Source organism: Hipposideros armiger, unplaced genomic scaffold (assembly GCF_001890085.2).
Source record: "Hipposideros armiger isolate ML-2016 unplaced genomic scaffold, ASM189008v1 scaffold_4, whole genome shotgun sequence".
Lineage (NCBI taxonomy): Eukaryota > Metazoa > Chordata > Mammalia > Chiroptera > Hipposideridae > Hipposideros > Hipposideros armiger.
Window position 1 is genome coordinate 5317406 of NW_017731354.1, and position 25428 is coordinate 5342833.

General features: G+C 57.9%; 1 protein-coding gene across 9 annotated transcripts in view; it reads left to right on the forward strand.

The window, feature by feature from the left end:
- Positions 1-3546: 3546 nt before the first annotated feature.
- Positions 3547-25428, forward strand: part of ADCY7 (adenylate cyclase 7) — a 43807-nt gene continuing 21925 nt past the window's right edge. For 3 of the 9 annotated variants that reach the window (XM_019643513.1, XM_019643558.1, XM_019643568.1), the window contains exons 1-7: positions 9155-9215; positions 20330-20766; positions 22106-22309; positions 23427-23588; positions 24095-24274; positions 24401-24550; positions 24869-25017. In XM_019643513.1, the coding sequence (XP_019499058.1) occupies positions 20596-20766; positions 22106-22309; positions 23427-23588; positions 24095-24274; positions 24401-24550; positions 24869-25017 (1016 nt within the window). In that variant the 5' untranslated portion in view covers positions 9155-9215; positions 20330-20595. Of the gene's footprint in view, positions 3668-9154; positions 9257-13796; positions 13819-15596; positions 15701-20329; positions 20767-22105; positions 22310-23426; positions 23589-24094; positions 24275-24400; positions 24551-24868; positions 25018-25428 lie in introns of those variants that run through there. The other 6 variants (XM_019643576.1, XM_019643584.1, XM_019643521.1 and 3 more) reach the window with 5 other exon arrangements.

The window sequence follows — 25428 nt, forward strand, 5'->3', positions numbered from 1 at the left end:
CACAGCTGGGACCAGATGAAGGCAGAGGGGCTGAGGTGAGTCAGTGTGCTGGAATGCATCCCGCCCCCAGTGTGAAAAATCAATCTGGGAGGACAGTGAGTGACTGACAGGACCACAAGGCTGTGCGTGCCTCAGTGCGGCCCTCCCCGGGCGAGGTAGCTGGAGCGGGATTCTGGCGGCTGGCTGCACAGAGCGGGCTTGTGTTTCTGCTGTGCTCTCCTGGGGAGAGTCTGGGCGCAGATCAGTTGGGCAGAGATGCCGTGAAGGGTGCCTTGAGTGCCTGGTGCTGGGGAGAGGTGGGTATGATGGAAGAGAAGAGCAGGCTACAGTGAGAATGAGCCAGTCCAGTCTTGACCTGGCTGGGGGACCCGCTTCCAGGGTGGCTCAGTCACACGGGTGGCACATTGGTGCTGGTTGTTGGCAGTGACCTTGCCACAGGGCTGCTTGTGTGTCCTCACAACATGGTGGCTGGCTTCCTCCGACCGAGCGATCTGAGTGGGAGCGAGGGGTAAGCCTTGATGTCTTCTGTGACCTCAGAAGTCACACGCTGTGTTTCTGCAACATTTTGGTGGTCATCTAGGTAGTGTGGGGGTGACTGTGCATGGGCGTGAACACCAGGAGGCCAGGGATGTTGGAGGCCGGCTACCACAGTGGCAAAGACGGCGCCAGCAGCTCCTAGCTTGCACCCTAGCAGCCCAGGGAAATGAGAACATTTCTCCCCAACATAGTTGAAACAAAAGTCCCAGGATTGAATCTCACGGGACCACTTTGAGTCCCGTGACCATTCCTCCATGGACACTGGTCACGAGCCCACCCTGGAGGGCAGGTTACTGATAGGACCAGGGAGCTGTCACCCGAGTGGGAGGAAGATAACAGTATGAGAGGCCTGTGGCACTGTGGTTCAGAGAAGGTGATGGCGGGGCACTGGGGAAGGCTTCCTGGAAGAGGTGGCATTTGTAGTTGTCTTGGCAGGATAAGTAGCATTTTGACCGTTCCAGGTGGCAGAAAGGGCTGAGCCAAGGCATGGAAGAGTGAGGCAGCTGGATGGCGGCGTCAGGGACATCAGGATGGAAAGATGAGAAGGAAAGGCCAGGACTTGGCTCAGGAGGCACAGTGAGGCCATGGAAGGCCTTGGACCAGGGCAGGCACGCGGTAGAGCCAGGAACTCGGGTTTGGAGCTGAGAGAACACCCTCTGTCTGGCCTCCCTTGCCTGCCGGCTTTAACTGAGCTCTTACTATGTGCCTTACACACGTTTCTCATTTAACCCTCACAGCCGCCCAAGCAGCTGGGTGACATTGGCCTGACTTTTACTGATGGGCTCCCTGAGCTGCTACGATCACATGACTTGGCCGAGGTCACTCGATGGGGCTCTGACTCCAGTGCTCTGAAACCTCTGCATCCCACAAGGAGCGGCTAGGTTGTGGGGGGTGGTGAGTCACCAGCATGATGCTCAGACCCTTTTCTTGGGTGTGGGGAGCCCCCTGATACTCCCTAAGGGAAAGAAAGAAGGGACGGTAGTGTAGATGGTTATTCCCCTGCTCACGCCCCTTCCCAGAAAACTGCCTGCCTGCCTGCTGTTCACAGTGCACTGGGGTCCTGTGGGGTTTCTTCCCAAGGGGGAGGGGCTGGACATCTGGGTTTGCTGAATGGGGCCAAGCTGTTTGCTCAGCGCTTGGCGTCATTAGTCTCTTGGCTGACTGACAGCCCTGCCTGCCTTGTTTTTGGTGCAGTTTTATTCTTCCTTGCCCACTATTTCATGGGCTTGCCACTTTCTGCAGAGCTGTGGCTCCCATGCACCATTCAGAGATTGGTCAGGACATCTTTTCAGCCTGGGACACCCCATCTTGGGTTCCTTCCTCCAGGGAGACCCCGAACCTTCCCCAGGTAGATGAGGTCTCTCCCCTGGGCTCCGGATGCTGTATCTTTATTCATGGAAGCTTCTCCCTGATCTCTGTGCCATACCATCTTAACCTGGTGGGCTTGTTTTAACCTGGGGCTGGGATGACAGGGGCTGTGTCCAAGTCACATGGGTGTCCCCAGCACCTGAGGGGGGTCCTGCCTCCTGGGAGGAGGCCGGGTCTTGCCGAGTGGGACAGGAAAGGGCCAGGCCGTGCTTTGTGCCCTGACACCACGAGCGAGCAGAAACCAGTGTTCCCTGTCCGATGCCGAGACAGCCTGAGGTTGTCCCAGCCTTGGGTATGTTGGGTATGTTGGTCCAGCAGGTTCGGGAGCATTGAGTGCCAGGGCTCAGAGACCTTGGGTGAGAGCACCCTGCCAAGGAGGGCGGCGTGGGATTTGCAGCAGCTCACTCCTCAGGGAAGCCCTTCCTCACTCCCGGGAGGGTCATGGTGTGCGTGGCTGAGAGCACAGGACACAGTCAGACAGACCTGAGATCAAATCCTGGCTCTGTCTTTTCTCAGCTGTGTGTGTTTGGGCAAGTAGGTGGCCTCTTTGACCCCCATGCTCCTCTTCTACAGAAGGGGGATACTAGCAGGCCCCTCCCCATGGGCTGAGGGCGAGTTACATGAGGCTGTGCACACCGCCATCACTCAGTCAGTATCTACATGCTGATCGCAGGGTACATTGGCCTGAATGCACAGGTCCTGCGTGTAGGAACCCGACAGTCAGTGTGGGGGTGGCTGGGACTGGTGCGGCAGGTCAGCAGGAGAGAGTCTGACCACTGCCTCCACAGAGGAAATTGCTGGAAGGGAGGCCTGAGGAGGGCAGGAGGTGTTAGCTGGGAACATTGGGCCCCGTTCCCCACTTTGTTATTAAACAGTAAGGTTTACTGTCAGGACTAAAGGTAGAAAATGACCCCAGGACCCCAATGGCATGCTCCGAAGGGCCCCGTGAGGATCAGGAGGTGCAGCCCCTTGTCTTGGGGGGTTCCTGCTCTCTGCTCTCTGGCCGCTCCTAGTCTGCTGCCTCTCCACTGTGCTCTCCATGATCCCAGTGGGGAAACTGAGGCCTGGCAAAGCATAAAGGGAGCTGGGATTTGATTCCTGGACTCGGGGGGCCCTGGGGGCTCCGACCTTGGCCTGGCCCCAGCACGGGGCAGCTGAAATGGACAGGCAGCGGGCTAGACTGGAGACTGGAGACCTCTCAGAGATGGGTGAGGCCCCCCACCGTGTGGGCGGGGAAACTGAGGCGCAGGGCCTGCGTGTGAGTGGCAGAGCCAGGGCGAGGCGCCAGGCCAGGCTGCTCTTGCCTCCAGTTGCTCGTTACTGCGCATTTACTCTCTGCCTCCAGCTGTCATCTTAGGGCTTCTAATGGAGGTTTTTTATTTTTATTTTTACTTTTTGAAAATTGTTCCAGCTTAAAGCTTCCAATTTCCATGAAGTCATTGGAGCCAGGAGCCTGGCCTGACAGCTGCCCCCACTCCTGTCGAGGACTTGCTGTGGCTGGGAGAGGGGCCCGGAGCACCCGAGGGGCGCCGAGCTGAGGTTCGGCCTTAGCCTCTGCTGCCCCGCCGCGCTGCCTGCCTGCCTGCCGGAGCAGGAAGTGGTGGGTCCCAGATGTGAGTCACTCTTGTTAGGTAGCTGGTGGAAGGAGCCTTCACATGTGTGAGCCTGGATGCTGGCCGAGGAGGGGCAGGCGAAAGCCAGGCCACCTCCAAGCCGCCTCAGACCCTGGCCCTGTGGCCGAGGGGCTCTACAGGAGAGCCAGGTAAAGCATGGTGTGGGGACGGGGCTCCGTCTGTCCTGTGCCGGGGCCTAAGGGGACTGCGGGACAGCACCCCCCAGCAGGCAGGCCCGGCCTAGTGGTGGATGGACTAGGTCTGGGCTGGGGTTGGGGAAGTTTTCGGAGCCTCCTGAGCAGGTAGCTGGGTAGGGCGGCTCCTGGATAAAGGACCAGAAACTACTTGTCACCGGCTTTTCGCAGCCTGACAGGAAGGTGCTTTTATTACTGCGGTGTTGTTCACTTGGCCCGTTGCACCTGGCATTCTGTGCACTACAGACTCTCAGATGTCCACATTTCTTTTCAAGGTTGTAATTTTACATCTACAAGTACACTCAGCTTTTCTCAATGACAGCAGCAATTAGTGAGGGAAGGGCAATTGAATTTATTTTATGAGGTTAAAAAAATAAACAAAAAACCCGAACTCTAGAAGTGATGCCAAGAGATAGAGAACCAAGATGCTTCAAGAAAATGGAATAGTCTCCCTTTCCCTCCAACCCCTCCCAACCCAAGGCCCCGAGACCAATGGGAACCACTGGGAGTGGGACCTTCCGGATCTTTCTGCATGCTAATCAAACACATGTCCACAGACACGGGGCGAAGCAGAAGCCTCTTTGCCCTGTCACCACATTGTGTTCAGGACAGCCGGCGCTGGGAGCTTCCTCTCTGGCCAGCCCTTGGGGGAAGGGAGCGGGGAATGGAGAGCGGAGATCTGGGCCAGTCTCTGAGTGGCAGGCCCCTGGCCCCGAGGCCTGGACAGGCGCCTGGAGGCCGGGCCGGCTCTGCCTGGAATGGCTGTGTGGCCATGGGCTGTCACTAGCTTTTTCAGGTGGACAATGTGAGGGTGATTAGACGAGCCTTTCTCAGAGTAGGGGCGCTGCTCCATGGGGGGCACTGGGGTGCTTTCAGCCCGGATGTGGGTGGACATGTTTAAAATTTGTTAGGTATTTGTTTTAACATGTTTCAGAAGAAAAAAGTCTGTAAACAGGACCTTGAATCTGTGACTTCATGAGTGTCGCTGCGCCTCAGACAAGCCTAAAGAAGATACTGAACTGAACAGTGAGGAGGCCAGAGAGGAAGTGTAAAGGGATGGGGTGCAGGAAGTGTGGGCGTCTGCCGAGGGCGCAGCCTGGGAGCCCTTCCCAAGCGGGGCTCCCCACCTCCACCTGGGCCCTGGGCTTTCTGGGGTTTTCCTGTGGCTCCGGGTGTGAGGTGTGGGTGTGGAGGAGGGGAAGCTCTCGGATTGTTCCCTGTTCTGGGCCCCCAGGGACGTCTCCAGTGGCACTTTATGGAGAAGAAGTGGCTGTGTACTGGTGGCCTAGTACACACCAGGGGTGGGGGCGAGGGGGTGGTCTTGCAGGGCCTCTGTGCCAGGAGTGGGTCCGGGGACAGGGAGTCTCTGTGGACCCTACCGGAATGGGTTGGAGCCGTGAGCCATGGACCAGGGCGGGAGTGTGGCCTCCAAACACGCCAAAGGTGCTTTGCAAAGGTCCAACTTGATGTTGCTTTGGGGACGTGGACCCCCCCTTTACAGTTTGTAACAATTGGTTTAACCCATTCTTGCCTCCCTCGCCGCCCTGTGTGGCGGGTGTCACCTGCCCCCAGTTTATAGAGAAGGCAGCGGCCCAGCGGGACACTGTCTTGTCCTGGGCCACACAGCTGGTCAGCCCCTCGTGACATCCGCGCGCCCCTGCTGCCTCTCGGGGACAGCCAGCATGTCTGGGGTCTGCTGCCGGGTCAGGATGCTGGGCCTACCTGGGAGGCCGAGCGCGGCAACGCTGACGGGCTCTGGTGAAGCGGGTAGGCGGCCCTCCCTGGTGGAGGGAGGGATCAGGCTCCTCTGAGGAGCGAGCCCTGGGCCTGGCCTGACCCCTGTCAGCACCCGCCGCGGGTCGTGCGTTGGAGCCCTGTCTCAGCTGGGAGGTGGGTGCATCGGCCCTTTGGATCCCATGACTTTCGGTCCACCACCAGCAGGGATCGTGGAGAGGGGGCTGGTGGGAGGGAGAGGTGGGGGGTACCTCCACACTGAGCTGGGGGCAGCTCTCCATCGCCCGCTGCCCAGGCGGAGGGCAGTGCTTAACCCGTGGGGAAAGTACCAGGGCCTCAGAGGGAGCAGGCAGAGTGGGTCACGCTGCACGCCTGTGTCAGAGTGGCCGAGTCCGGCCTTTGGTGGGGCCGGGTGTCAGAGGCTGGGAGAGCAGTGCTGATGGTGGACCTTTTGGGCGTTGACTGTGTTTAGAAAGACTTCCAGAGCCAAGGGCTGGGAGTTAGTTTAGCTCAGTGAATAGACCACCATATCTGAGCAGCAACCAGAGAAGCAGGGGTCTCCGGGAGGCCACCGGGTCCGACCCTGCCTCCGGAAGAGCCGGCTGATGCTCAGGTCGTGGTCAGGGTTCAAGCCCCACTCTGACCTCTCCCAGCAGCGTGGTTTCTCGCATCTGTGACAGGTGGCCATAGGCTTAAACGAGGGGATGCATGTACTGGAGGTGGTTGTCATCGCTGTCATGTGGCTGGTGTGGGAATCTGCTCTGTTCATCCTGCCTTGGGTGGGAGGGTGGACATGCTGACAGCCATCCGCACCCAGCTCGACCTACCACTGCCCATGATTTCACAGCTGGCCACGTCATGGCTGGGGCGTTGCCCAGTCCTGGGCGCAGAGCTGCTGGGTGGAAGCAGCGTCCACCCCTGCTCTCCCCTTTTCCCCACGCACCCCTCTAGGTGTTGGGTCAGGTGGGTGGTAAGCCATGGGCCAGAGGTGGGCTTAGCAATTCTTTGGTGACCCTTCTCACTGTGACACCTGGCACCGTCCTTTCTCCTGTCATCTGCTGACTTTTTTGACAGGTCTAGTTCACGGGCGTTTTCTGAGCACCGACCAAGTGCTGTGCTAGGGAGATAAACCTGAGCTGACCTGTTGTTTGGGTGGGTGGGACGGCTGACCTTGGGCCCAGGGAAGAGCCCTGTGGGGCTCCTGGGTTCCGCTAACATGTCTGGTCAGGCTGTGCTGTCTGGTGTCATGTTGGGACTCTTCCTCCTGGATTCCGGGGCCCTCCAGACCCTGGCCCATCCGCCTCTCCAGCCCTCTCTCTTACGACTGCGCATGCGCTGAGGGCCAGGCCTTGACTTGGTCATTGGTCAGTGGGCTGGCTGGCCCCTCTCCTGCCTTTGCCTGTGCCGTCCCCTCTACTTAGAGTGCTTGCCCACTTTGCGCCCCCTCCCGGCTAGTGTCACCCCCATGAGGGCTCCCCTTTCAGGGCTCCTCAAGCTCAGGAGAAAACGGCTCCAGTGCGTCTGCTCCTGGGCCCCCAGCTGGCAGCCTCCCCCTCCTCAGCTCCGTGTTGAGCCTCCTCCTCACTGGTGCCAGTGCTGGGGCACGGCGGAAGCACCCTCCTCTCTCCATCCCCCTTTTCTGCCTCTACCTGCACCCCTCCCGCGTTGACCAACAGGAGGAATTACTCTGTGACGGTGTCTGAGGCAGAAGAGGCAGGTTGAGGTCTTTGTTGCAGGCACCCCAGTTCTCAGCTGCGTTCCTGGCCTCCAAGGCCCACCTCCTCTCGGTCCCTCCTGGGCCCAGCTGGAAGCGACAGGGGCAGGAGTGCTCCTGACGCAGGGAGCTGGCACTTGGGGTTGGTATATGGGCGGCCCGGCTTCTGGGAGCGTGAGGCCCCAGGGGGCACATGCCGTAGGTGGTGCCGCCACCCACCTCTCAGGACCCAGAGCTCCCCGATAGACGCCGTTTGCCTTCCAGGCCCCAGGCCCTCCTTCGCCACCTTTCCTGCCGTGTCGAAGTGGCGCAGTCTTGCTACCTCATGTGCCACCGACTTTGGTCTGTGGTTCCTGGTGTCACTGACTGGCTGAGCAGGCAGAGGCCCAGGCTCCTGGGGTGCAGCTGCTGTCTGCACAGGTGGGGAAACTGAGGCCCAGAGGGCTCCACAGCCTTGGGCCTACGTGTGAGTTTTTCTGGTGGGAGCTGTGTTGGAGGCACATTTCCCGGGGTCTCTCTCGGTGTGGGGGATGTGGGGCGCCAGTCCCCTCCTCCTGGCCTCAGTCTCCCTATCTCTGCGGTGGGCAGGTCGACTTCACCTCCCGGGTCTCTCCCTGCCATGTGGGGTGAGGGCCAAGGACTGCCCAGCCCTGCCCAGCCTCCCAAACTGTCTCCCGCAGGCTGTTCTCTCCGGCTGGGGGAGGAGGAGCCCTTTGAAGTCTGGTGGAGGTGCCACTTTAATGTGGGACCCGGGATAATGGGGAATAGCCCTTTTCTGAAACAGCGAGACCCCCTGGAGCCTCAGGTGCCCTGGGGAAGGGGAGCCTCAGTGCCAGGCAGGGCCAGGGGCCACCACTTCCCATCCCTTTGTCAGGTCCCCTTTCTGGGCAGGGCAGCAAGGAGAGAGAAGAGCTGCTTTTGGGGGACTGAGAGGAAGTGAGACCAAGACGTCTGGGACTTGAAGTGTGTCCCCTAGTGTCTGTTGATGTCAGGGTTTCTCCTGCTGCCCATCCTTCGCGTTTGGGACCAGTGGGGTGACCCAGGGTGATGGCACTCCTTGTGTGCCAGCCTCCGTGTGAAGCCCTGAGCATTAGGTACTATGACTAGTTCATCCTGGGAGCGAGGAAACTAAGACCCAGAGAGGTTAATTAGCACAGCCCAGGTCACACGGCTCCAGCCTTCCCCACTGCTGGGCCGGAGGCTGATCATCGCCCACCCGGGGTTTCTTTTCCTCAGGTGGCTCACTTATCATATGTCCCTCGCCTACCCCCCCACACGTGAGCTCTGCAAGGGACCCGCGTGTGTCTTGCTTGTTGTGGGCATCAGCACCTCACCCGCCTGGTACCTGGCGTGGGCAGAAGCCAGTAAGCACCTGATGGGTGGGGGTGCAGGGCCTCAGGGGCCTGCGTCCCTGTGCGAGGAACAGCATAGCAAGGTCGACCTCCCTCCACGTTCAAAGTTTCTGGATGTGTGAGGAGTTTTTATAGCCATGAGGTCATTTCACTGCCAGAACAGGCCGGGGAGCGGGGGATGTTTTCATCCCCATCACTCAGGTGAGAAACTGAGTTCTGAGACGCAGGTGACCTGCCGAAACTCATGCAGGCAGGACTTGGGTGCCAGGGTTGGGGCCCATCCCCTGCTTGCTGTGTTTGACCCAGTCCACGGAGCTTTGGGTTTGAGTGTCCCCTGTGCCAGGCAGCGTTGGGTCCTGGAAATTGGGCAGTCCATGGCCCAGTCCATGGCCAGACATCAGCCTTGGGGAGTGCCAGGCCAGGTGTCCTGTGCTGCGGTAAGAAGTGTAGGCACAGGGATGCCAGGCAGGCTTGGTGTCCAGACTAGGAAAGGATTGGGCTGCCCTCCTGGAGGAGGGAGCCGCTGAGCCTGGCTCTGAAGGGTCGGCAGGAGTTTGGGGGTGGGGAGGTAGGCAGTGCTTTTCATCTGCCAGAGCCGGGAGACCAAAGAAAGGGTGGGGCTTGTTTAGGGAACAGAAATAAGTCAAATCATGCAGCCACGAAGAAGGCCTTGGAAGCTCCGGAGGAGTGTTTTGGCCAGGGGGTGAGCAGGATGGGGCTTGGTGTTCTTGGGGTCCTGGACAGGTGCGGAGAGCCCTGGTGGACTATCTTGGGGGGGGCCTTGGGTGTGGGGGACACGGGGATGCTGGGAATAAGACCCCATCACAGCACTTCCTGTGCCCAGCCGGAGCCTGGCACCCAAAGCCAAGAGTTTGTGACCTGGGACAGGGGCTCTGCTCCAGGGACGGCTGTGGAGAGGGCCTCCCGAGCCCCTGTGTGGGTGCAGCTCCGGAAGCCAGGCTGTGGTTTGGAGGGGCGGTCGGCTGGAACGGCTTCCCCTGCAGAAGGGCTCTTCCGGGCTCTGGGCTGGGCTTCGCCAGGCAGCCCCCCACCCCCTGTTCTGGCCCTCGCATGCCCCCTTGGCCTCCCTCAGGTTCTCAGGAAGCTGTGGCAAAGTGAGGTCTCAGCCCCTTGGATTAGGGCTGGGCGCTGTGGTGGCTGGCACCACGGGAGCTGAACTGGGGCCTCTGCTAGGCAGTGGCTTCAGGGGCGCAGTGATACCTTGCTGGGCTCTGTGGATGTCCAGGGGAGGTCATGGCTCCCAGTATGGCCTGCTGAGTTCTGGGTGGGGCTGCCTTTCCCACCGACCTCCTTGTGGCCACCTTTTCTGCTAGACTGAAGGGGGGATGGGGCTATGGTCCAAGCCAGAGAGCTCCCTGGTGGCATCTGGTCCCCAGACGCTGGAGGCCTTTCTTGCCCCTGGAGGAACCAGGCCCAGAGAGGGTGAGGGGCAGAGCTGAGACTTGGGTCTCCTGACAGTCAGCCCAGGACTCGCGCCCCTGCACTCCTTTGCCCATGACAGGTGGGGAGACTGAGGCAGATGGGCTGCTTCTCTGCGTTGCGTAGGCGAGGCGGGAAGGGCGACAGGAGGGCCTTTTCCTGGCTGGTATTTAGAGCTCTTTCCTGCTTGCTTTTCCTCAGGCAGCTTGCCTCCGCTACTGAAAACTCCCCAAGGGCAGGGGCTGTCTGTCCAGGCCTGGCCTCCCGTCTCCCCCTCACCCCCACCCCAGAGGCCAAGACCAGGGTTGGTCCCCTGGCCCACATGCTGGTACACAGGCTTGTCCCCGCACTGGGTGCCCATCTAGCCTGACCCAGGGTCAGGTGGGTGTGGGCGAGTGGCCTGAGGGAGCAACCCAGGCTGTCAGAAAAGGGGAGGATGGTGGACTGTCCAGGCCACAGTTGCCCAGGAAGGCTTCTTGGGGGAAGCTCTGAGCTGACTCTTGGGGACCCCAAAGTCATCATTTCCCAAAGAGGGTTCATTCGGGATTTAATGCAAAAAGACCCTGTGAACCAAAACAACTGGGAAATATGTAGCTGTGTTTAGTCCAACAGATTTCTTTTCTGCAGGACTTCTCAGAGCCTTTCTTTGCTAATGTGCACAGGGCATCATCTCTAGGGGAGGAGGAGGAGACTGTTCAGTGGCACTGCCTGTGACCAGAAACTGGTGTGGGTGTGTGGCCCTGGGTACATAGCTCTTCACGGCCTCACCGCTGGGCAGAGCGCGCCTCAGGAAATGCAGGTGTAGGGTTATCCCAGAGCCCGGCCTTGGGGTGGGGCGAGCCTGGGTACGATCCTCGCCGCTTCGCTTCCCAGCCAGGGGGCTCGGCACAAGCAGGTTAGGATCCCAGAGTCAGCACCCTGGCTGGAAAGAGAGTGAGAGCATCCCCACGCCCGCCCTGCGGAGTCAGGACGGAAGGACATTGCCCCAGCCCGTTCCTAGCAGGTGCTCGCTGCACGGAGGTTCTCAGCGGAGGGCGCCCTGAGGCTGAGGGCCAGGGACGCCAGCCCGGCTGGTGTTCGGCTGCCCTCCTGTCTCCGCCTGGGTTCAGAAGTTACCTAGCGTGTCTGGAGGGCTGGGTGTTAGGCTTTTTCTCCTGTCAGCAGGCCTCGAGGGCTCAGGTGGGGGCCAGACGCTGCCAGGGAGCTCTAGGGCTTGGGCCAACGTCCCCACCTGCCCCTCACACCAGGATGGGTGGACCGCCACTCCCTCAAGGCCCAACGGGGCACCACATGGGGGTGTCAACCTGTGTTACCGCTCGTGGCCCCAGAAAGCAGTCCTGCGCTGCCGACCCCCACGTTCCCCACCCCCGCAGTCCAGGCTACTCCCAGGGCAGATGGAGGGCTAGGGCTCCTGGACCCCTCTAGTGCTGCGGCTGGTGACAGGGCTGGGTGGAGGGAAAGGGGCACTGCCGGGCCCACTGCCAACCCGATAATACTGGTCGTCTCGACTCGGGTCCTTTGTGCCAGGTGCTGCCTCAGCACTCGGCCTGCATCACCCCCATGGAATCCTCAAAGCGCTGTGTGGTCAGAATGTCATCCTCCCCTTTTTTCAAATGGGGAAAGTGAGGCACACAGAGGGTAAGTAACTTCCTCAAGGTCGTACAGCATAGACATCACGTGCCGTAGATTCATTTCTTTTTTTCTTTAAAAATTTTTTTAATGTATTCACATATATACATTTACATATATATACATTTATATATGTATATATACACATTTATATATGTATATATACACATTTATATAAAAAACATGTACACACACACACCAACACACATGCTAGGAACATGTTTTTCCATATTGATATATTAAACCTATAGTGTCACTTTAATTATCAGTCACCTTCTATTGCCCTTTGAGTTTTTTTATTAGTGTCTTTATTTTTTACTTTATTTACCTAAAAACCGCTTTATTGAGGTATGACTGACGTACAGAAAGCTGTGCATGTTTAATGTATACAACTTCCTAAGTTTGCAGATAAGTGTATGCCCATGAAACCATCACCACAACCTATGCCACCAACCTATCACCTCCAAAAGTTTTCTCTATTAAAAACTTTTTAAAAAATTGCACAAGCTTTCATTATAACTTTAGAAACAGAACCTGAAAATGAAGAGATTTGTGCACTGTGTCAAAGCGACAGTTTTGGTTTTTCCCCCGTCCTGGTTCTGCCCTTATCCACTTCAGACGTCTGTCGCCCTGTGGATTTTTCACAGGATACCCTGGGACAGTCGGCTCAAGGCTGCAACCTTTCTGACAGTGACGTAGCATTCCACTGTGAGGATGCATGGTGATGTATTTCACCAGCTCCTGACTGATAGACACATTGTTTGCAGTCTTTTGCTTTTACAAATAATGTTGCAGTGAATAATTTGCATGTACGTCATTTCAAACACGGGAAAGTGCTTGTAGGAAAAATCTACTTGAGGTAGATTTGCTAGGTCAAAGGTATGTGTGTACATTAGTGACCTTGCCAGATATGACTTAATTGCCTTCCCCGGGGGTTGTGCTGAATCATAATCCTATTGGGGGTGAATGGAGGTGAGCGCCTGTTTCTACCCAGCCCATCCAACACCGATATACGAAACGCTTTGATCGTTGCCAGTCAGATATCTAAAAATGGTTTTCCATAGTTTTTTAAAAAAAATTATATTACATGTATGGTGGTGACATTAGTTAATAAAATTATATAGGTTCCATAGTAGTTTTAATTTGTGTTTCTCTTATTATGGGCAAGGTTAGCTTCTTTCCAAGTGTTTGTCATTTGTATTGCCTTTCGGTGCACTTTTTGTTCATAACCTTCTCCCATTTTTCTATTGGGTGATTGGTCTTTTTCTTTTTGATTTAGAGGAGCTCTTTACATATGATTAACTCCTTGTGATAAGAGTTGCAAACGTTTTCCTAATCTCTCATCTTTTGATTTTGCTTTTGATAGTTTTTTGTATTATACTATGTGGACAACATTTTTTTAATGTAATTGAATTTATCTGTCTCTTCATTATGGCTTTTCGGTTTTGTGTCTGGTTAAAGACGTCCCCACTATAGCACTATATGAGAATTCTTTCATGGTTTCTTGCCCTCTTTGGCAATCTTCCTGGTAAAAGTTTTGAATCCTGTTTGCTCTCTCTCTCTCTCTCTCCTCTGGACTCTGCTGCCTCTTTAAACAGGCTGCTAGTAATGCAGCAGTTAAGACAGAACTTCCAGCCTTCTTTCCACCTCCAGTCCAGTGGTTACTATGGGTTCTATCTGTCTGCGGATTTGTGAAATGGATCTGGTCTCCCACCTCCCAACACCCATTCATGCCTTGCTGTTACCATCGGACCTGCTGTCTGGGTGGGCTGTGGGACACCCACTGTCCTGCAGTCCTGGGCAGGACAAGCATTACGTGAGGTCCCCGAGGGCCAGCTAGACTTCCCCTTTCTGTTTTTTCCTTATCGTGGGGCAAGGGATCAGAAATACATTAAACACGGCACGACAATGTTTCCATCCTCAAAGGGGAGCCTATTGAGGGCAGTGCTTAAAGGAACGAATCACTAATGGTGAAATTTCAGGCAAGAGTGGGGGGAAAATACTGCCGTTCTTTCCAGTAGGGGCGCCTGGTTGATTGGTTAGTCAGTTTATAAGCACTGTTGCCTGAACACCCACTGTGTGCAGAGCCCTTGCAGACAGCTGGAGGCACTGAGGGCTCTGTCTTCTGGGAGCTTGTGTCTGGAGCAGTTTCCTCTTGGCACCTGGCCTGGAGCTTGGCACACAGAAGGTGTGAGTGCATATCTGTTGGAGGAACGAATGCATGAATCTCTCTCAAGGTGAATGAATGGATGAGCTCTTCCCAGACAGTCACTAACTACTATTAGAATTGGCATAGTGAGATAGCAAACTGGATTTATTATCCTTGGCAGCTGGAGCCTTGGGGGCAAGGAGTAAATGAGGTTTTTGCATTTTAAAGGGGAGACAGACTTAGGGTAACGCTTAATCCAGAGGAAAAGCAGAAGATTTCGGGTACAAAGAACAACTCCCTACCCTCCCCCTCACCCCCAGAACCAGCCCTTTGGGGCCAAGTGGCAACACCCAGGCTGTCCCCTCCAGTTTTTCTTTGGTCCCTTTCATTTTATGATTCTGCCTCCTCCACTCCCCACCCAGCCCAGAGCTGGACCTCAGACATTTGACACAACCGTGCCTTTGTCAGAGGGGAAACTGAGGCCCAGATCAGGCAAGGCACTTGCCTGAGGTCACAGAGTAGTTGGTGGCAGAGCTGGGACTGGAACCAGGCCTCTGGGCCCCAAGACTGATGGGCAGCCTGTGGCCCCTGGGGGCTGGGCTAGTCAGCCTGGAGGCTCTTGGGAGCACAGAGGGCTGCTCACTCCATGGGGGGACTGTGGCTTTTGCCCCATCTGGTGGCTTTGCAGGCTGTCCCAGGAGGTGAGGAGATGAAGCGGGGGTGCCCGGGGGCCTTGTCCCCTTCACACCTCTGTCTCTCCAGTTGGGACCCCATGTTTGGGCCTCCTCAGCTCTGGGAACTGAGCCTTCTTTCTGGGCTCATTTGCCGTTTGTCCCTGCACACTTGGCCTGTTGACCTTCGTGATCTGCACCTCACTCTGCCCCCAACTTGGGCATCAGCACCCCAGTTTACCGATGAGGAAAGTGAGGCCCAGAGTGTGAGGTGACTCGGCCATTCATATGGCCAGTGGTAGCAGAGCTGGGATTTGAACCTCGGCCTCCTCCCTGTCCGGCTCAGCTCACCTGGGGACAGGTGTGGTGCAGCCGTGCTTCCTGTTCTGAGGGAGACCCTGCTTCTGTTTTCACCTCCTCTGCCCCTTCCTCACCAGAGCAGCTCTGCCTGCTTCCCCTGCCTTTGCCTGGCTCAGGATTCCAGCTCGGGTGTCCCTCCGTCCCCCCCACACCCACCCGGGGCCCAGCTGTAGGACCCCCCACCACAGTTTGGTGAGGCAGGAACTGGGTCATTGGACAGGCGCCTGGGATGTGCCCAGGAGAGAAGGGAGGTCTGAGCAAAGGTGTGGAGAGGCCTGAGGGCCGCCGCGCTCTGAGGGACTGAAAGGCCGGTGTTGGCAGAGGGGAGGGCTTGTAGGCCAGGGGCTGGCAGCCCCATGAGGTTTCCTGGGTGCCCTTTGTGCCAGGCCCGTGCTGGGCAGAGCAGCCGCTGGCTCTCCTGAGGGAGATGGCTTTCCCATGAGACGCCCTCAGCAAACGAAAAATCCACCTGTGAGCCACTGAGGGCTGGGCCGGCCTGGGGTGAGCTGTGCTTGTGAGTTTTCGTCTCCAGCTCTGTGGTCGCCCCGCTGGAGCATGGGTGCGGGGACCTGGCCCCCAGGGCCCGCGTGGGGCCCCTCAGGCCTGCCTGTCCTCCCACCCCGCGTCTCAAGGCCTGCACTTCCTCTTTCTGAGGCCACCAGGGCCCCAGGCCCTGTGCAGCTCCGAGGCCTGCCAGGGCTCGGCGAGAGGAAGCCAGGCTGGGGTTCCTGCCAGCAGCACTTGGGTGAGGAAGTGGGTGCCTGCCTGTGAAAGCTGGGGGTGGTCTAGAACTCCCCAAGGGGTGTGGTAGGGCTGGGGTGCTGCCAGGTCAGTCAGTTTCGCTGGGGAAGGATTTCCTCAGCTGCCCCGAGGGCCCAGTCCTGCCACCAACCTCTGGTTTCCAGCAGCTATTCTGGCTGAGGAGCCTGGACCCCACCGGTCAGTATTTGGCAAGGAAACCACACAGCTAGACCTGCCCCATTTCTAGGGAAGGGAGAAGATGGTAGGGACGAGTTCAGAGGGCTTCCTGGAGAAAGAGGCCCTCCTGGATCTTGCTGGCTGAGAGAAGGCTGCCTGACCTTGGCCCTGCAAGGCAGAGGGAGGTACCTTGATGGGGTCCGTTTTGACCCCTACCCTCTGTCCTGGGCCTTGAGGAGGAAGAGCCGGAAAGGGTTGTCATCTTGAGATGTTTTCGGCTCTGTGGATGCCCCCTTTGTGAGGGTGATGGGCAGGACGAGAGGTGGACCCTGATGGCCTGTGTTCAAATCCCAGCTCTCTCGTACTAGCTGTGTGACCTCAGGGAAATGGCTGAACCTCTCTGTGACTCAGTTCTCACATCCACCTCCAGGGCAGATGTGTGGATGGAAGAAACCCACAGTGCCCGGCACGCAGGAAGCGCACAATGGATTTTGTTTATGGCGTTTCCTACCTGCTCTGTCACAGGCCCTGGGGTGCAGGGTGCTCAGAGCCCACTACCGTGGCTTGGGGGTGGGGAGACTGATACTCCTGGTATCCATTTCTACCTAAGTGTGCCTCTGAACCCCCTCATGCCTCCCCTGGGAGGAGTCTCTAGAGAGGATGTGGGGGACCCCTGCCCCCAGCCTCCTGCTGCCACAGGAGTCGGCAGACTGCGGCTCGTGAGCCACATGTGGCTCTTTGGGGACGTACATGTGGCTCTGAAGTAAAATTGAAAATGAAAATAAAACTATCATAGTTTCATTTATAAAATTTTTTAAGGATATTATTCACGTAATGGTGATTTCATTTCTTTTATGGCTCGAATAATTTTTAAATTGTTGTGAGGGACAGGATTGGCTCTTCCGTCTCAAAAGCTTGCCGACCCCTGCCCTAGACAGTGACAGAGGTACAGGAGGGGCTCCCCTTCCTGGCCCAGTCCCCTTTCAGCGGAAGTCTTAGGACTGGCTGTGTCTGCAGGACCCCCTCTCAACTCTGACCTGCGTGGGACCCTCACCCCTGACTCTGGACCCACCGAGCGGCTGCGAGGGCTCCCTGGATAAGCAAACTGGGCCAGGAAGCCCAGTGTGGATCCTAAAACTCCAACTGGCTTCAGTGAGAGGGGCAGTGCTGTCCCGTGGGATTCAAATATCTGGAAGTGGCTTGAGCTTCGGGCAGAGCTGGACTCAGGGGCTCAAGGGGGAATTTTCAGGCCTCTTTTTCTCTCTGGTTCTCCAGGCTGGCTTTAGTCTTGGGTAATGGCCAGCAGCTCCAGGCAAAGAGAGTCCCCCATTCCCATGGGTCAGCAAAAGTCCCAAAGAGGATTCTTGCTGAGATGATTTGGGCTGCACGTCCATCCTTAAACTGGCCACTGGGGCTTGGGAGAGCCGTGCTGGTGAGCCAGACCCGGGTCACGTGGCCCCTGAATCAGGGGACGGAGCATGGAGGCGAGAACAGTGCCCAGAAGCAGGAAAGACCCTCCCCCAACTGGATGCTTGGCGGCCCCCCTCCTCTATAAAATGGGGGTGCTCCCCCTACTCCCTGCTGCCCCGCCAGAGTTATTGTGAGATGTGCATGACAGTGAGGGACCCTGGGACTACAGTCCCTCCAGGTAAAGGGGCCTCGACTCTCTCAAGTGCACATCTCTGCTGGTGGTGTCTTTGGAGTTCAGACGGGGCAAGTGGGGTGGGGCTGAGGGAAGGACAGGGAGGCGGAATAGGCTTGACCTAAGGGAGGACTGAAAACCAGAAGGAGTGCTCAGTGGTCGAGAAGAGCACCATGAGAGGTGATGAGCTCTCTGTCACTGAGGTGTGTAAGCTGAGGCTGTAGGGCCATTCGTGGGAGACATGGCAAAGGACTGCCTTCATCCGGGGCCTCAGAGGGGCCCCCCTGGCTTCCAGTGGTGATTTAACAGGGGGGCCTTGAGACCTTCCCTGGCAGGGGGTGGGGACCTTGGGTCTCATTTTGGGGGTGGCTCCTAGAGATGAGATGTCCGTTGGTGGGGGGGTCCCGGGCCCTCTCTCCAGGAGTGAGAAATGCTGTCTTTCCTCCCAGTCCCCCTTGCCTTGCTCTAGGTGTCCCAGGAGCTGGCCGAGGTCCCCGGGTAGGCCCAACTGCCCGTGCCCAGGACTGCCCACTGTCTCCCTCCTCTCCCTCCTGCCGTTGCCCGGGAAGTGGCCTAATTAGACCTCTGAGAGGCTTGGGTTTCCACAGACCCTCGCAACTAGCCCTTCTCTCTGCATGCCTGGCTCAGCCAGCTTTGTGTGCCTGGAAGGGCAGGTCGTGTCTGGGATGAAAGGCACCACGGAATGGGTGCTGCGTGTGTGTGCGCGCGTGTGTGTGTATGTGTGTGTGTGTGTGTGTGTGTGTGTGTGTGTGTTTGCCTTGGGGATGGAGCAGCTGCTGGGAGCTGCCCTGGATCCTTGGCGTTTGGGGTTTTCTCAGCCTTGTAATCCTGGTATACCGGTTTTGGCACTAGGCTGGAGGGACCGGCAGCGTTGTGTATCCTTGTGGCAGCTGGTTCGATCCAGGGACTGCTGCTGTGGCGGGAGCTCAGTGGGGAAGCTCCTCTCAGTTCAGCTAGGCAGACAGCGAAGCCGGGTAGCAGCGCTAGTTTGGGGGATCTGGGATTAAATCCCAGGCTATCTACCAACCAGCTCCAGATGTGTCATCTTAGGCCAGCCGCTCTGCCTCTCTGGGCTCAGCGCCGCATCTGTAAAAGGGCTGTAACACCTTGGCCTTAGCAGGTTATGATGATGAGAGTGGATACGTGTGTGCAGGCACCTGGTGTGACAGCATCGCTGCTGTTACGACTGCAAACAGCTGCATTACGGGTATCCTGGATTGGCGGCCTCTCAGGGCAGGAACCTTATCTTGTTTTACAAAGCCTACAGCACGGGACTGGGCATATCTGATAATGACTCAAAAAATGCCTGTTATGGAGTAAAGACTGATGAGTTCAGACTTGGAGGTCGTAAACTTGGGGGCTGTACCACTCAAATTTTTCAAAGCAGCTGCTAACATGTAAAAATTGGTTTCGCGTAGAAATCAGATTCATAGCTAGTCTAAGCACTTTGGGTACTTTGGATGCCTGAGGCCCAACTCCCACAGGGTTGCCCAGGTGAAACAGTTTAATCAAGGCTTATGGACACCTGCCCGGGCCTGGAGGGAATAGAAGGAGACCAACAGCCCCCCGTACCCCAAATATGTGGTTTTTCCCTTTTCCTCCTGGGGTTGGTAGAACAGTAGCTCCTGGAGGAAATAATGCCTGAGGTGGCTCCTGAGTTCAAGGCCACGGGTGCTCACTGGGGGCTTCCTTGGATTCAGGGACTCTCTACCTGCTCTTCTATTTTGGAGGCTGTGGGCGCCTTTCCTTCGCGGCTTCTGCCACCTGTCACTTGTGCCCTTAGGGACTGCCCTGGTCCTTCCCATGTCGTACTGCTTTCCTGTTCCCTGCCACCTGCCCTGTCCTGGTTCCAGTCCCCGAGGCTGGCCCAGAGGACATCGGGAGCTGGACTCCTGGTCCAAGGCTGCTCCCTTGACACAAGGCTCCTGCTGGGAATGTGGCAGCTGCCCCCCGAGCCCCAATCACTGCGTCTAGGGATTGCACAGTTTTGCATAAGTTTCTCTCTTTGGGGACTGGGAGCCCCAGGGGGAGAGAGAGAGCCAGCCTGGCCCACGGGAAGTGTAGTGGGCCTGGTGTGCCACAGGCGTGATTAACAAGCCATTTAAGGACAAGTGAATGAGCAGATGAATGAATGGTGCTGGGGGACGAGGGAGCCCACCTGGGCTGCGCCTTGGGGTCTGCTCCCAGCTTTGTCACAAAGGGTCCAGTGTGCTCCCTCTCCAAGGTTCAGGCTCCTTTTCCATGAAGTGGGGCTTGCAGACATCTTAAATTCTCATCAGCGGCCCCTTTCTAAAGAACACGGTCTTACGTGTTAACATAACACGATCCTCTTGTTGAAAGCAGGCAGGGGGTCTGAGACACAGGGCTCACTACAGCCCTGAGTGTGCTCTTGACGTAAGGACCATTGGAACGGAGGAAAGACATGCCCCTCTGACCTATGACAAAGGTAGCTCCACTGAAATTCTCAAGGAAAGGATGGCGGCTTCAGGAACCATGGCTGGGACGTAGCCACTTGGAAAAAGGCACTGATGCTTGATCCCTGCCTCACACCATACACAAACATTCATCGAGATGGATCAGAGATCTACATGTGACAGACAGCGAAACAGACCTCTAGAGCCACGCTGTCCAGTAGAAGTTTCTGGATGCCCACTATAATAATCACTTAGCTGCCAGTGGAGCACTTGAAATGTGCTGGTGTGACTGAAGGACTGAAGTTTTAATTCATTTTAATCAACTTTAATTTTAAAGAGCCACACATGGCTAGTGGCCAGTGTGTCCAACAGTGCCTTCTAGGAAACACGGCGGACTAGCTTTAGGACCTTGTGGGGTGCCAAGCTTTAAACAGGACCGAAAAGTTAGGTTCAGGTGAAGGCCGGTACGTCAGACCCAGGGCTGCGAGGCCTGGCCCCGCTCGCCCCCGATGCCAGCCCTGCCCTGACTCGGCCTGTCTGGGTCAGATATGGTTCTGCTTTGTGTCCCTGCAGAGCCGAGGAGCTCACGTGTCTGATCAGCCCAGCCTGGATGCAAAGGAAGATCCCGGTGGTGCAGTGACCAAGGCCTGGCCGCGGAGCAGGCAGGCCCCGCGCTGTCCATGCAGCTTCAGGCCGAGGGGCCCCCTCCCCAACCCCGGCCGACAGGCTTGGGCAGGCCAGAGGCCTAGGCCCACAGGGAAGGCTGTCAGCCGTCAGATGCTCCGCAGGCTGTGGGGCCCCCTAAGTGGACCGCTGGGCAGGTGTGCCAAGGCGGGAGCATGCCGGCCAAGGGGTGCTACTTCCTCCACGAGGGCGAGGCAGGCCCAGAGCACAGCGCGCTCTATGAGAAGTACCGCCTCACCAGCCAGCACGGGCCGCTGCTGCTTACGCTCCTGCTGGTGGCCATCGCCGCCTGCATCGCCCTCATCATCATCGCCTTCAGCCACGGGGTGAGTGAGGGCAGCTCCTGGGCAGTGCGCCTCCTCGGGGGTTCAGATCTCAGCTCTGACGCTTGGTAGCTGTGAGGCTTTGGGCAAGTCAGTATCTTCTCTGAGCCAGAGTTTCTGCATCTGTCAAGTGCTGTGCTGGTAGGAGACAGGGTTTTTTTTTGTTTTTTTTTAATGTTAATTTTGCAGTCTGGCGTGGTTTTAGGTATTACATTAATTTGGCCAAATAAGTTACCCTTACTTTTCTCCACAGTGAGCTTTGATTCTACTGAAGTCCTAGGTCAGGGATGCTGTGTATCCCTGCTCCCAGTTGTGATACCATGGCAGACATCATGAATCAGTCCCAGCACTCCTCCTCACGGAGCCTGGCTGTGGTCTCAGAGTCCTTGTCAACAAAGCTCCACGGGCAGACACCACTAATATCATCTCTGACCTAGGCCTTGCCCTGCCACAGCCACTGTGTGCGGCTATTAAGCACTTGAAATATGACTAGTATGGCTGAGGAGCTGGTTTTTAATTAATGTACATTTACTTTTGAATAGCCACATGTGGCTAGTGGCTACTGTATGGGACAGCAGCGTTCTAGAAGAAAACACCAGAGTGTTGACAGGGCGATATGTGTGAAGTGTCTGGGACCCAGCAGGTGTTCTGTCAGTGCTGCTTGTGTCTCTGTGGATATAAACCACAGGACGTTCGTTTTGTCATTCAGCAAATAGTTATTGCGTAACTACTGCGTGCAGGCCCCTAGACCAGCCTCTGTGCTCATGGAGCTGTTAAGGGCTGCTGGGGGACACCGGGTGCTGTCCCTGCTGCAAACCTGCTCTCCTGTGAGCCCCCGCTGTCACACAGCTGTCCCTCTGCTCCAGCGCGTCCCCTGGCTGGGACAGCGTTGCTCATCATTTTCTCATAAACCCCTGGGGGACTTCTTTAAGCGTCAGGAGCGGCGACCTCTCCTCTAGGAGGCTTTCCACAGCTTTGCTCCTGTCCCCCTACACCTGTCCCCTGCGAGTATGTGCACAGCACCTGGGGAGGCCTGATGGGGAGGGAGTGGGAAGTGAGAGCATGGCAGGCTGGGCTGTGGAGGATGCTTAGGGCTCCACAGGGGGCTAGGAAAAGGCGCTGGTGCCTGCAGCCCTCGAAGGGACAACAGCACAGACCAAGCCTGAAGGTAAGAAAGACCCTGGTGTTCAGAGGGGCGTAGATATAACACCCACGTGGAGGAAGCCTGAGGGGACTGCCCAGGGAAGGCTGGACCGCCTCACCTGGCAGGCTTTCTGGAGGAGGTGGCACCCCCTGGGGGAAAGCCAGTGGCATTTCTGTGTATGTTCCCCCCCCCCCCCAGGATCCCTCCAGCCACCAGGCTGTCTTGGGGACGGCGTTCTTGACACTTGCCGTGTTCATGGCCCTCTACGTGCTGGTGTACACTGAGTGCCTCGTCCGGCGGTGGCTCCGGGCCTCAGCACTGCTTACCTGGGCCTGCCTTGTGACGCTGGGCTACGTGCTGGTGTTCGACTCATGGATGAAGGAGGCCTGTGCATGGGAGCAGGTAACAGGCAGGGAGCCCTGGTGTCACTGGGGGCATCAGGTCCCTCTGGAGACTGGGCCTGCATTTGGTGTGCTGGGCAGGGGTCCTTCCCGTTCCCACGGCTGTGGTTCCATGACTTAGGATGGGCCCTGGGCTGATCTGGTAGACCTCTGCACCAATGAAGTGGGCTATCTGGCTGTGGTGTTTCTGGGTGGCCCCTTATTGGGTTGGAAATAACACATCTCCAGCTTAGAGAGGCAAAAAGGCACGAATGGGCTCATGTGCCAGGGAAGACTGAGGAGCCTGCAGGCCCAGGTAGGGGCCACGTCCTGACTTCTCTCAGTCTGCCCTTCTCTGAGTTGTTTCATTCCTGGCAGGCCGTCCCCAGGTTGGGGCAGTGATGGCCGCAGGGCCGCCCGCCAGCCTACCCACCCCCGGTGAAAGACCAGCTGGAGTTGCATTGCCCTGGCCTGGGTCATGGACCCAGCCCTGGAGGGTCACTGTCGCCAAGGGGTGGCACCCTCTGACCTGTGGGCCTGGTCCTCTGACGCTCCTGGGCTGGGCTGGGGCGAGGCTCCCGACAGCCACGCTAACTGGAAGCTCGGGGGAGGGTGCTGTTCCCAGAAGGGGCGGATGCCAGGCAGGTGGGATGGCAGCCAGCTCTGAGAGTGGACGGGCGGGTGGGGCTGCGCTGTGCAGGTGGCAGGTGAGCAGGCCCTGCCCCAGCCTTCCGGTAATTACCATACCTGTGGAGAGAGAGAGCCGTGGACACTAGGCAACAGGCGGGAGCTCCCTGGGTCATACCCGGGGGCCTGGAGGCTTGGCCTCAGCCCCAGATAATAAATCAGCTTGTAGGAAATGCTGGCTAATGCTGGCTGGGTCCGACCCAGAAGCAGATTTTGGCATATTCCATTGCGTGCCCATCACCATGTCTCATCACGCAGGGGAACACAGGGGACTTCCTGAAGGCACAGGGTGCTGGGGGGCCCGGACTGGCTGCGGGGGGCTCAGGATTCAGGTTTCTGGGGCCACCCCCAGGAGACAAGAGGCTGCAGAACCGACTCCAGCTCAGTGCGGGCTGTATCCCGAGGCAGGGCGGCATGGCTGGGCCCCGGAACTCATGACCTCCTGTCCCCAGGTGCCCTTCTTCCTGTTTGTCATCTTCGTGGCGTACACGCTGCTGCCCTTCACCATGCAGGGGGCTGTCATGGTGGGGGTCGTCTCCAGCACCTCCCACCTGCTCGTGCTCGGCACCCTGATGGGGGACTTCTCGATGCCCAGCATCCAAGTGGGGCTGCAGGTGAGGGGCGTGTGGCACAGCTGAGGCCTCTGGGCGGGGGCTGCGGTTTGGGCAGAGGGCAGCCAGGCCTGTGGGGGCGAGTTGGTTCCGAGGCTTCACAGCCTTGCTTGCAGACAGACGGCCTTGAGGACAGGCTTTGTCGGGACGCCGGCCCCCTGGACAGGCAGCCGCCCCTGTGGCCTTTGCCTTGCTGGCCTGTGGTACCTCAGGGGCTCAGCCCCTCACTGGAGCCCTGACTCTCAGGGCCCCGTCCTGGGTGCAGTGCACTGTTGTGGGGTGAGGCCTGTTCCTGGTTTCACCCCCACAGCCCCATCCTCACAGGGTGGGGGGCATCCCTGGGTGCCCTGTCTTGTGTCTTTCTGTTGAGTGAGTGAAATTGAGTCATCGTTAGTGGTGATGTACACTTGTATGTTTGTCCTGACTGGGCCTGTCTCTGCTCTGGGAGGGGGAGGCCAGAGCCCTGGGCAGCCAGGGGGACACTGTGCTGTCCTTGGTGCTCCACTCAGGCTCTTGGCTCTGCCTCCCTGGGAGTGACAGGTCCTCTGGTCTCTGGGGTCCAAGTTCTTCGGGAGCAGGGTATGCCAGTGGGTGCCAAGACGGGCCTGAGTCCTGGTCCCGCCGTCACAGCCACTCCCAGGAGACCAGCCCTTGTCTGGGCCTCAGTTTCCCTGCTTGCACCAGGAAGGGTGCAGCGTGAGTGGGTTGGAGGTCAGGAAATGGGGAGGGGGTGCCCTCACCAGCCTGCTAAGGGGGCCAGTGCCCCAGGGGCTCAGGCCGGGCTGAATGCTGAGCCCGCCTCCGCCCGCCCTCAGCTGCTGGCCAACGCCATCATCTTCCTGTGCGGGAACCTCACGGGCGCCTTCCACAAGCACCAGCTGCAGGACGCCTCCCGCGACCTCTTCACCTACACTGTCAAGTGTATCCAGATCCGACGTAAGCTGCGCATCGAGAAGCGCCAGCAGGTGGGGTTTTCTGCCTCCGCCTCGACCCACAGCCCGTCCCGGGCCATCGGCCAGGCCCCGCGCCCTGCATCTTTTCCCTGGGGACGTCAGACTCTTGTTGAGCAGTGTGTCCATGGGCTGCATGGCCGGACACCCTTGCAGGACTCACCCCAGGGGGCTGCCAGGGACACGGGGGGATGTGTGCACGGCGGGAAGGGTGGCCAGCCGAGAGGGAGGGTGTGGTGGGCAGAGCAGGAAGGAAGGCAGGAAAATAGAGGCCAGGATGGCCAAGCCTGAGGCCTGACATCTATCCGCCTGCCTGTCCCCGCCGGCGCCCAGGAGAACCTGCTGCTGTCGATACTGCCAGCGCACATCTCCATGGGTATGAAGCTGACCATCATCGAACGGCTCAAGGAGCGCGGGGACCGGCGCTACATGCCCGACAACAACTTCCACAGCCTCTACGTCAAGCGGCACCAGAACGTCAGGTGGGTGGGCGGGGCCTGTGCGCACAGGGTCTCCCGGGGTCTGGGCAGGCGGCCCCTGCACCCCTGTGTCTGCAGAGCTCTCTCCGCCCAGAAGAGACCTGACCCCAGTCCGCTCAGGGGTTAGGGAGACATAAATCCAGGCCCCTGGCTGGGCCTCAGTCTCCCCATTTGTTTCCCCAGGGGGTGGGATTGGATTCGATTGGTGCTGAGGGAGATCCATTAATCCCCTAAAGTTGTAAAACTGCAGGAACGTGACTGTTGGGAGGAAAGGAGTCCTTTCAGGTGATTCTCAAAGGGGCCCTCAAAGCAGGTGAAGGCCCACAGGGCTTGGCGACTGCCAAAGACCCCTGGTCCTGACATGTCTGTGGGTGACTTGAAGGGACGGAAGAATCCTAGCTGAATGTGCCAGCC